The sequence below is a fragment of the Ailuropoda melanoleuca genome, chromosome 8 (genome assembly GCF_002007445.2).
Source record: "Ailuropoda melanoleuca isolate Jingjing chromosome 8, ASM200744v2, whole genome shotgun sequence".
NCBI lineage: Eukaryota > Metazoa > Chordata > Mammalia > Carnivora > Ursidae > Ailuropoda > Ailuropoda melanoleuca.
The window spans coordinates 46165643-46177666 of NC_048225.1; the positions used below are offsets into that span (position 1 = coordinate 46165643).

At 42.0% G+C, this 12024-nt stretch overlaps 1 protein-coding gene across 20 annotated transcripts in view; it reads left to right on the forward strand.

Annotated features, from left to right (window-relative positions):
• DLG2 (discs large MAGUK scaffold protein 2) overlaps positions 1-12024 on the forward strand; it is a 1964683-nt gene that overhangs the window by 1894297 nt on the left and 58362 nt on the right. For all 20 annotated transcript variants that reach the window (XM_034666214.1, XM_034666215.1, XM_034666218.1 and 17 more), the window contains one exon: positions 4284-4460. In XM_034666214.1, coding sequence (XP_034522105.1) covers positions 4284-4460 — 177 coding nt within the window. The remainder of the gene's footprint in view (positions 1-4283; positions 4461-12024) is intronic.

Here is a 12024-nt window from a genome sequence, read left to right on the forward strand (position 1 = left end):
GAGGGATGAGAGAGACGTTGCATTATTCCTCTCTAATTCTACTTGTCTAATGGACTTGTTAAAAGCACCCTAGGTGGAAAGTGTGAGTCTTAATGGCATTTTATAAAAGTTGCTGTGATGAATTAGCACATAAAGCAAATTAAAAACAGCTTATCGCTTTTTAAATTAGGTGATGGGGCACCGTAGCATTTCTCCCAGGCATGAAGATCCATTAATATCCAAAGGAGCCGGAAGCTGCCGAAATGTATCAGCTGTTTGTTTTCCAGGACCTGACAAGTCTGAAATCTGTGTAATCCTCGAGGGGCGGGTTGCCTGAGATAAATAGAACTGGGGAGGAGCGTGTTACTGAGCCTGTTCTTTGGGGATACCTATCACTCAAGGCAGGAGGGGGACACCTTCCCTTGGGGATTCTTGGGAATAAAACGGAGCACAGTAGATTGAATGTCTGGCCTGGAAGGGACCACCAGGAACAGTCTCTCCTCCCCTCCCTTACACATGGGGACCCAGGCTTGAGAGGAGCAGGGCTTTCAGAGTTCGATCTGAAAGTGAGGATCTACGTTGTGCCCAGTGCTGTACTAGACTCTGAGGATAGAGCGGGATTGTAGATGTCCTTATACACAGTCCACAAGACAGCTACTAAGTGGCACAGTGGGGACCCAGATCCCCTGATTCAAGGCCAGCCCATTTTGCAGAAAAACAATTATAATAGTAATAGTAGCTGCCATCTATCAAGCACAGCCTGTGCCAAGCTGGTGTCGCAATACTTTCCATACATTATTTCATTTAATCCTCACCGCAACTCTTTGAAGTAGGTGGTGTTACTATACGCCGGTTTTACGGTGATGAAAACCTGAAGCCCAGAGAAGCTAAGTAACTTGCTTAAGATCACATGGTTAAAAAGTTGCAAACCCAGGCAGTCCGACCCTGGAGCCTGCCTTCTTGGTGACCACCTGCCAGCTTTCCTGACAGCTTTTCTCCCTCCGCTCCCCACACTTTACATCCAGAAGGAGCCTGGAGCTAAACCAGAGGTTCAAAGACTTTGAGGATAATAAATACTGAGACAAGAACTGAGCCATAAGGGAGCTTCGGGGATTTGGGGGCAAGGGGTGGCGGAGGTTGGTCAGCCTTGAAGGGAGGTGAAGAGTTCCTGGTACTTCTAAATTGTGAGCATGGGCAGAGGAGAAACAGGCTGGGAAACTGAGCCATACAATGAAATGTCCAAGAATGTGGATTTTGGAGCCAGACAGACCATATTCTCAATGCAGTCTCCACCACATGTATACATGTGACCTGGGGCAGCTGCCTTAATGTCCTGAGCTTCCTTCCCTCATCTGGAAAATGAGGATACTTATTTTTACCTTCAGGTTCTTATGATGTCAAATAAGACAACAGATACAAAGTGCCAAGCTACCTACATGAGCATAAGTAGTGGTAGCCGTCAGGGTCATCATCCTTGCCACCTTGTCACCACCTCTCAGACTTGGGGGTGGGGGTTCTGATGGGGAACGAAGTAAAGAGCATTACACTAGGACTCCAGATCAGAAGACCCACGCTCCAGCCTGAGGTTGCTGACCCTTGTATGCTGAGGTTAGTCTATCCCTCATCTATAGAAAGGAGATAATACTGTATCCATCATCCTTCTTTGTGGAATGGATTGAGTCACAAATGAGTAGTGTATGTGAAAATGATTTGCAATCTATAGACCCTCAAGACAACCCCAAGGGTCGATGATTCACTGGGAGGGCTCACAGGATTCAGCATAGTCATACTCAGGACTATGAGTTATTACAGCAAGAGGATACAAAGCAAAATCAGCAAATGGAAAGGAACTTGGGACAAAATCAAGAGGAAACTGGGCACACGCTTCCAAGAGCCTTATCCCAGTGGAGTCACATGGGACATGCCTAATCCCTCCAGCAACAAATTGTGATACTAGGTGTAAAATGTTGTCTACCAGGGAAGCTCATGAAAGACGCAGGATCCAGGGTTTTTGTTGGGGGCTGATCATGTAGTCACCTTCTGCTTAGCCCATACCACAATTCCAGACTCAGAAGAAAAGCAAATGTTCCCTTCACATGTTGTTTATACAAACAGTTTAGGCATGGTGAGCCATTCCTAACAGGAAATAGTGAGAACCTTCCCAAAATCTAATTTCCCAGATGTCAGCCAAGAGCCATCCTTGCGGGCAGGTCTTTTTAAAATAGCAGCCTCAAGCTTGCTATGTTAACTCTTTTTTGCACAGAGTAGACTCTATAGAAAGGATTTTTATGAACATCACCTGACAGGGGAAAGGCGAGAGAATAGTGACAGTTCATACTTGACGATCATCACTGTGTGCCGGGCATTGCTGTGCGTGCTTTATTTTTACATGTATTACGTTATGTCACATTTCATCCATACAACAGTTTCATGATGGGGGTACTGTTATCATTGCTGTTATGTAGGTGAAGTAGCTTGTGTGGATAATGGAGCTGTATGACTGGCAAGACGTAGTAGGACCAGGAAAGGATGTGGACAGTGTGACCCCGGGGCTTCTATTCCTAACCACTATACTCAGCTGCTACGCTGCACCTACCATGAGCTGGGAGCCTCGTATGTCTTATTAGTGTTCACAGCAGCTCCGTGCAAATGTAGTTATTGGACTAATTTTGCATTACAAAAACCTGTGGCTCTGGAGTGCTCATTCATTTATGTCACCTCACCCAACCAGAGAGGTGACAGCATCAGAAGTGGGCCTCTGCCCACTCTCAGCCCCCTTTTGCCTAGGTGGAGCTTTGCCAAAGTCTTCAGTAGGGAAGATGCAGATGGTCAAGGTGGAAGTGAGTCATTCTGGGAGCTTCGACCGAGAAACTCTTCCCCGATTCCATGACTTAGGGACAGAGTTAGTGGAAGAAGGAGCTGTGTTGCAAGTAACTCAGATTTTCCTGCAATATTTGAGAGCTCTTCATGCTGTCTTCAGCTCTTTTTGGTTGCCATGACAGCAGATGTGACATTTCTTTCATGAGGGGAAAAAAAAAGGAAGAAAGGAAAAGAACCATACTTGGTCCCCAGTGATCTTAGAAAAAAATCTGTTCCCCAGATCTATCTAGTTTTGCTTGCATAGTGGGTTACACTCTTGTCAGAACGGTATCAAAGGGGAATAAGCAGGGAGGTGGCAAAATCTGCTTCTTCTGAGAACTTTCATGCTCTATGTATCTGGTAGTGGTTGGTGAGGGGAGATACAGGAGGAGGCAGGCAGTATAAGATTTGACACAAATTGTCAGCTACATAAGGCAACACTACTAAGGTCTTGGTCATTTCCATTCTGTTTGCAATTCCCTCACCCCACCAATTTATACATGTCGCAGTGTGTTTGGCTTAGCAAAGGCTCAGCATGTGCTCTTTAGTGAGGGAAACATGGTACATAAAGAAGGAATTACAATTCAGAGTGATGAGCAGGATGCTGAGGTAGACAGCATTCTGCGCAAGCAAAAGGATTTGTCTTATTCATATAATCTTGATCTGTACACATATAAACATGCATGTAATTATATTTTTTCATTATTGCATTTTGAGCATTTATTCATGCCATTGGATTAACCTTAGCCACCATTCAATTTATTTTATTCTTTATTTATGTTTTTGTGGTTTTTATTTGCATTTTCTTTTTTAAAAAATTGAATTCCAGTGTAATTAACATACAGCCTTATATTAGTTTCAGGTGTATAATACAGTGATTAAACTGCAACCATTCAACTTCAGTAACAGTCTGATAGTCCCGTGAGTGGAAGGATCACAGTCCCCCATGGGATGACATTTAAGTTGTTACCATTTTTCCCCATTACAAAGGAAAGAGTTGTATGGACTGATACATCTGAGAGGATTTGTTCATAACACAAAATGCTTCATTCAGAAAGATGTCCATGTTTCTCTTCATTATTTCCTTCTCTGTAGTGACTTTTAACATTTGATTGTAGTGGGAGTGAAAATAATCTCAGGTACTGAACTGCCTTTGCCACATCTCCCATTATCACCTCGCCACATAGGATGGTCTCCAAGAAAAGAAGCAGAACCCCAGTTTTAGGGGTCCAGAGGCTGCCCCTGTAGCCTCCAGGAAGAAGAAGGAACTAAGGATGATTTGTGACCATGGTAGTGGGAATGTAGACTGCAATTCTGGAAGTCATTCTGGGAGTGCTACCGAATGGATGAAGGATTCTCAGGGCAAGAGTGGGTAGTCAAAATGGTGAATTCGAGATCTGTGCTGCAGAAGTTCCTAATGATGTTCTCTCTTGTCATTTCTACAGAGCCATGTTTGACTATGACAAGAGCAAGGACAGTGGGCTGCCAAGTCAAGGACTTAGTTTTAAATATGGAGATATTCTCCATGTTATCAACGCCTCTGATGATGAGTGGTGGCAAGCCAGGAGAGTCACGCTGGAGGGGGACAGTGAGGAGATGGGGGTCATCCCCAGCAAACGGAGGTAAAAATGCCTTTTCTATTTCAAAGTGTTTGCTTTTCAGCTATCTAGGGGGTGGAAATAGGGAGGATGAAGATATGGCAAACTGTTACAAAATAACAATTTGAGTGGGATAGTCAATCTGTGGGGAAATTGTCAGTGGTGACAGGTGACATGATTAAATATTCTCACTCATCTCATATTAGGGTTTTACCAAAACTGGTGACTATGATAAGGCATAACGAAAGAAAGGGAATCAGCTTACAACACCTTCCTAAAACATTTACCAGCATCCACATGTTCAAGATCATCTTATCAGCACGTATGCTGACTTACACACTCAGGTGTTATTCCAGAGGTTCAGATTTAACAGATAACCTTACAGAAAGTTCAAGTGAAAGCCAAATAAAGAACAATATGCTAAGTGAAGGTCCTACCTATGTATTACGTTCAAATATTGATGGGAGAAAAACTAAAAACCTTAATTTCAAATTCAGATGCTTGGGATACAAGTTGTTTGAACATCTGGTGAGGTCTAAGACTGGGTTTATAACTGTTTGTTACTGTTTAGTTACTCCTGTTCCCCACCCACCCCTCAACTCCCACCTTCACTCAATCAGATACTTAGTTCCGTATGTGTTTCCTGAGTCAAGAGAACCATGCTCTTTCTCTTCTAAACATTTAGTCAGCTATGCTTTCGAAAGGCAGGAATATACTTTGGAACAGCCAACTCCATCATGCATTCCAGCAGCTTCTAATAATCATGACCAGGGTGGAAATTTCCTTCCCATGAACCTCTTTTTGGCACCAAGATGCTGTCCATGAAACACATTTGTCTGTACCCCAGTAAAGAGATACGATTATGAAATTAAAGTCAGGAATAACATTTATTCAAGGCAGTCACCAGCTTTTCTCAAGCTACAGGTTTCTCAAAGGGCTTTTCTCCTCCTCTCCAAACACCCCAAATACCTCTGTAAAGAGTTCTCAGTGGAACTGAGTGCTCTAGGCTAAGATCCAGTGACGGAGCTAGCACAAACCATAGGAGGAAGTGGTCACTCATACCCAAGAATAACTCTGTGGAGAATTAGCACCCCAGAGAAGACTGGTCCTTCTCTGCCTCTGACCACACAGCCCAGGCGGAATGCGGGGAGAGGGCAGCAGGCTGACTGTCACACAGATGCTTCCTCATAGTTAGTGGGGAGGAGTCACAAAGAAGCTGCTGAAACTCCAGAGAACCTCCCTACCCTCCATGCCCCTGTGTGGATCCCCTGCCAGCACATAGTTCTCTGGGTCTCTTTAAACCTTTGGGCTCTGGGATGCTTGGGTGGCTCAATCGGTTAAGCACCTGCCTTTGGCTCAGGGCACAGTCCCAGGGTCCTGGGATCAAGTCCTGTGTCCAGCTCCTTGCTCAGCCGGGAGCCTGCTTTTCCCTCTGCCTGCCACTCCCCCTGCTTGTGCGTGCTCACCTTCTATCTCTCTGTCTCTCTCTCTGTCAAATAAATAAAACCTTTTAATAAAAATAAATATAAATAAATAAATAAACCTCTGGGCTCCACAATAGTTGCTTCACATTGCTTTGAGAGGACATTTTGAGTTTGTACTGTGGCTTGTAGGGTTTTCTCAAAGGGTATATATTCAAAGCAGTGACTCTCAGCACTAGTTTATATTCTGTTTTTCCATTTCCATTTACTTCCAAAAAAAGGTCACGGCAACGTGCATTTTGGTTTGCTTCTATTTAATTCATCAGAGCTATCTGAGTGGCTGCTCTGTAGAAGAAAGAGCTATCTTATTGAATATGGCCCCAAGGATAGAAGTGAAGTGGAGGCAGGAAAGCTATGTGGGAATAGATTTCAGCTCATCTTAAAGAAATTCTTTTACTGGCTGGAGCTGTGTAGAGATGGTATGGATTACGTAGGAAGATAGTGAGCCAGAACAGTGGTTTTCATACCAAGGGAGCATTATAAAAGCTTAGACATGCCTGCTCCCTCCCTCTCTGACCCTCTCCTCTGTGTATGCATGCATGTGTGTGTGTGAGAGAGAGTGCACAAGCACACGCACACACACACACACACACACACAAATATTCTAATTCAGTCCATCTGGAGTGGGTCCTGGAAATCTGTATTTGTTTGTAAATCCCTCCGGGTGATTCTGATAATAGAAGGTCTGGTGTCAGGAAATATAATAAAAGGGACTCAAGCTTTGGATAGAGAGTTAACTACACAATTTTTCAGGCCCTTTCCAACCCAGAGGTTCTGTGATTCTAACCAGCTTTGTCAATAGCCCTTCATTTGTTCGATTATACTTCATTTTCTCCCGAAGGAACATTCTCAGTGCTATTCCTCTTGAGGCAATTTTCCACCTCCTGGTGGTTATTGTCAAGTTGACTATCTTTTTTATTTTGGATAAAAACCATCTTAACAGCCATACTACAGCTAGCCTGAAAAAGAAGTTTGTCTAGTGACTCTAATGTTGATATTTATTTGCATTCTATCCATGAATGTTACAGTAGCTTCCCCCTCTCTCTCTCTCTCTCTCTCTGTGTGTGTGTGTGTGTGTGTGTGTGTGTGTGTATGGCTATAAATGAGTTCCTGTCTACTTTTCTCCTTAGGATTTTAATCCTTTCAAAAAATGTTATTATTATTTTATATGTTTATAAAAGTAACACAAACACATTTTACTGTAGGAAAGTGGGAAATTTTTGAAAAGTAAAAAGAAGAAATAAAAATCATTTATAATCCTACCCCACAAAGAGTTCTTACTGGAAGGCTTTCTCATTTCACACTACATTTAGCATCTTACAACTCTAGCTCAAAATAAGTGGGAGTTGGTACAAATGCGATTTACTATTTGATTATTATTATCTCCATTTTACAAATCAGGAGGTTGAGGCATAAAAAGGTTAATTACATTACCTGATATTGCCCAAATAGTGGCAGAGCCAGGTTTTGAATCCAGGCTACAAAATTGATACTCTTCTTTATTTTTAAGGAGAGAGGAAAAGAGAGGAGGGGAAGGACAGAGGGAGAGGGAGAGAGAGAATCTTAAGCAGGCTCCACGCTCATCATGGAGCCTGACATTGGGCTCAGTCTCACAACCCTGAGATCATGACCTGAGCCAAAATCAAGAGCTGGCCACTTCACTGACTGAGCCATGCAGGCGTCCCAACAGAACTGATACTTTTAACTTATATGCAATCCTTCCCCACAAAGTTACAAAAATAAGACTTGGCAAAATTTAAATCCGCAAGCATTGTTTAAGCAGTGTCTGTGTGCCAAGCACTGTCATTGGGTCACTGGAGCCCAACTGGAATCACATGTTTGTGGGACTAAACATGTGACTAAGGCACAGCTACACTTGATTAGGTTAATGAGGGCTCTTTCTAACTAAAGGTACTGTCCTAGTCAGCTTAGGCTGCCGTAACAAAATGCCATAGACTGGGTACTCTTAACAGCAAACATTCATTTCTCACAGTTCTAAAGGCCTAGAGAGTCCAAATTAAAAGGCACTGATTATTTGGGTTTCCAGTGAGGGCCCTCTTCCTGGTTTGTGAATAGCTTTCTTGTTGTACCCTCACATGGCTAAAAGAGATCATTTCTCATGCCTCTTCTTATAAGGGCACTAATCCATTCATGAGGGCCAACACATTGAGTCCATAGCAGGGGTCAAGCGATGTGAAAGGAGAGCAGACAGAAGGACGAATCCCATCTGATGATCACACAAACCATGTATGGTGCCAAGTACTTTCAGATACACAATTTCACTTCATCTTCACAAAAGCCTCATCAGGAAACTGAGGGTCCAAGAAGTCAAGTAACTTGCCCAAGGATGCACAGCTAACCACTGGCTGAACCCAAGTGTCTCTGATAGCAAGACCAGATGGCTTTCCACTCTACCAAGAGTATGCTAGAATTATCAATTAAGAGTTCTTAATATGAATCAGACACTGGGCTAAACAATTTTTATATTATCTTATTTAACATTCACTGTAATTTTTTGAAGTCTGTGTCAGTACTCTAAGCTTACTGACATAAATCCTGAGATCCTAAGATGCTGAATGACCTTCCCTAAGTCACAGAGCTAGTAAGTGGCAGATGCAGGATTCAAACCCAGACTTGTATGATTTCAAAATCTGGGCTCTTAGAATAGAATCACTGTTGCCTGAGACTACATAGCTTTTATGAGTGGCCAAGATATGATTTGTTCAACAGTCTCTTTATTCATTGCCCCATAGTGATGGTCACCTGGGCTCTCAGATGACAGGTTTGTAGCTAGCATCGCATTAAGGTTTGCTCACCTAGCCTTCACGCAGAGTCTGTGGCCAGTCACATGGATGGCATTTCCATCCTTGTAGAGCACGGGTGCAGGAACACCCAGCACCAAATGATGCTCCCACCATCCAGTGTTCCAAGCCTGACCTCATTATGTGTTTGGCCAGGACCTGAAAATGCCAGATGGGATATGGGTGAGAGGGCAGAGGGAGACAGTTGGGCTCATTGAAGTATGACCATTTGGTACTCTCCGGAGATGCTAGTTGTCAGAATTGATTGCTCAGATTTTGCCATACAGTTTATATTTTCAGCATTTTGGTAAGTGACCAAACTAGGGTGGAGAATATTATTTCTGCTTAAACAATCTAATTAATTGCTTGCCTCTTGAGTGTGAGAGAAGTAAGACAGTATTTCTCATCTCAATTCAGTCTTTCTATACAGATGGTCCACCATTTCCTTAGGTAAAGACCTGTGGGCTTTAATATCATCTATTTCTGCCAAAAGAGTCTTACTTAGTAACATAATTAGAGAAGGTGATGCTAAACTTTAAACTTTTGTAGATTCTTACCAAGTGAAAAAGTCATGAACTGGTAAGTAATGTTTCATTAAAAACACTGTTTGAGGGCAAGTCATTTAACTCTTGAGCCTCAATTTTCCCAAGAACGCTGCTTGAGGGTTTATTCATGCATTCGCTCATTCATTTGTTCATTAAGCACCTACTATATGCCCAGCTCCATCTTAAGCCCTGGATCATTGTGCAGTTATTGATAATATAGGCAAAGTGCTTAGAACAACATTGAATACTTTGTACACAATCAAATGATGGGTGATTTCCTTTCTTTGTATTTGAGCTTTTAGTGCTTGAAAGAACACACCATTATTTAAAGCCCTATTTCCCAGCCCTAACTCTTCATTTGAGCAGTAAACCATCCACCTGCATCCCAAGAAGCACTAGAAGAGAGGAAGGGGCTGAGGTAGGTAGGAGAGAACACAAGACACAGCCACCTACCACTGAGAGAGGTAATTGACATGGGCCTCTGTGATGGGAAAGCAAAACTATGATGGGGTTACAGTGAATGCAAAAAGACTGCCAAGGAGAGAAATTAATTCAATATTTATGATATAATTAAATATTTATAGTGCTACATATAGTCATTTAGCTAACCTAAATTTCAGTGTTAAAATGTATTCTAAATTTTATTTTATTTTTTTTAAGATTTTATTTATTTATTTGACAGAGAGACAGACAGCTAGCGGGAGAGGGAACACAAGCGGGGGGTGGGGTGGGAGAGGAAGAAGCAGGCTCCTAGCGGAGGAGCCAATGTGGGACTCGATCCCAGAACACCGGGATCACGCCCTGAGCCGAAGGCAGATGCTTAACGACTGCGCCACCCAGGCGCCCCTAAAATTTATTCTAAATTTTGAAGCACAGGGGCCCCTGGCTAGCTCATTTGGTTAAGCATCCAACTCTTGATTTCAGCTCAGGTCATGATCTCAGGGTTACGAGATCAAGCCCTGCATTGGAATCCACAATGGACGTGGAGTCTGCTTAGGATTCTTTCTCTCTTCCTCTCCTTCTGCCCTCCTCCCCCTCTCCCCAGCTCTCACACTCTTAAAAAAAAAAAAATGAAAAGCCCAACCTGTTATGGTATGGTGTTATGTAAGTGATTAGGTTATGGTTTATTTAATTCAGGACATTTGGGATATGGGCATGCAAGGGAGAATGTTGGTTATCATTTGTGAAAAACTTAATGCAGATTTCTGAAGAACTGTATTGGCCTTAAAACTGTGTATGACTCATCCAAAATCTCATTTATGTTGAGAATTCCCATTGCAGAAGAGAAACATGGAAGGTCTTGAACGCTGTTTCCCAAACTGAGTAGATGTGAACAGACACTCAGGTTAGCTTTTAGTAGCTGTGTGTTCAGGCCCTATTTCTACCACTTTATAAACTTGGCAAGCTTCAAGTCTCAGCTTTCCCAGCCATAAAATGGGGTCAGTAATACTTACATCACTTGGTTATTGTGAGAACCAAATGAGACGTTATAAGTGTAAAGGAATTTTTTTACTAATAATTATATGTGAAAACTTCAGCCAACACTTGTATTATCATCATTATCATTAATGAAACTTCCAACCCCAAGAGAAAGCGAAACTTTCCAACCTCCTTCGTGAGTGAGCCAAAACCATGCCACCTACAGTAACACTTTAAAAATGGTTTTTTCTATTGCCTGTTTGAAGATTAATAAACCATAGCAGATAATAGGCGTGTGTGTGTGTGCGTGTGTGTCCATCTGACTTAACATTCTCTGAAATCCTCTTAAGATTTAAGGGATGAATCAGTAAAGATAAGGGATGAATCAGTAAATATAGCCTAATTGGGACATTTCTTAAGAAATCTGAAAAGGGTGAGCTTAGAAACCAGGGGGTAAAAATTAGAATGTTCTGTCCAAACTGTTCTTAGAATCCTGACTTCAGCCTAATACATGTTTGGAGCCCTGTGAGTTCTGTGGGTCTGTGCACAATTTTTTGCATAGCCTAATCAAATAACCATGTGTCCTCTGCGTGTCATTTTGGCATCATCTAATGTAGTAGTGTTTCCCATAATTATCCTGGTTAATGCAAAGAAGCCAGGATAAAGTCAGGGCTGTAAGAATGGTTTTAGAAGGATCCAAAGAGATGAATATGAATTAACATTTGCACTTGGATTAAAACCGGGAAAAGCTGAAGTTGCTCAGAACAGGCATTTTCTGAGTGAGCATCTTTCCACTTGGCAGCTTACCTTTTTTCTGAAGTCTTGTGCTCTTCCCAACTGTTGTCTGTAGAAACTCTCAGTGGAACATATTGCTTTAATATCTGAGGTTAGATATGAAAATTTTTGTTCAGCTGTTTCCACTCAAATATTCTCCTCTTGCAATGAAATATATTCTGAAACTGTTTCTGTAACTATAGAAACCCCGATCTGCATGGTGTTTCAACTGGGAACACAAAAGAGCTCTTAGTTAAAAAGCAATATGTTGTTAATTATTGATCTATGAATAGCTTAGTTTTTATAAACCATTAATTTCTGTAGATTTGGGGTTTTTCTTCTCTCTCTCTTTTCTTTCCCCATTTTTGAAATTAGAGTTGGCAATATTTAAGCAAATAATCAAGTCAAAACAAGGCATGGAAAATTATTTTAGTTAACAGCAATTTGTTGAGGATTTGCTCCAGGGTGCTGCAGAGTGACATATGGGTTCGCCCTCAAAGAACATACAGCTTTGTATGTGCGCTAGGAAAATAAACACAAGGAAACAAGAGATAATACAACATGAAGA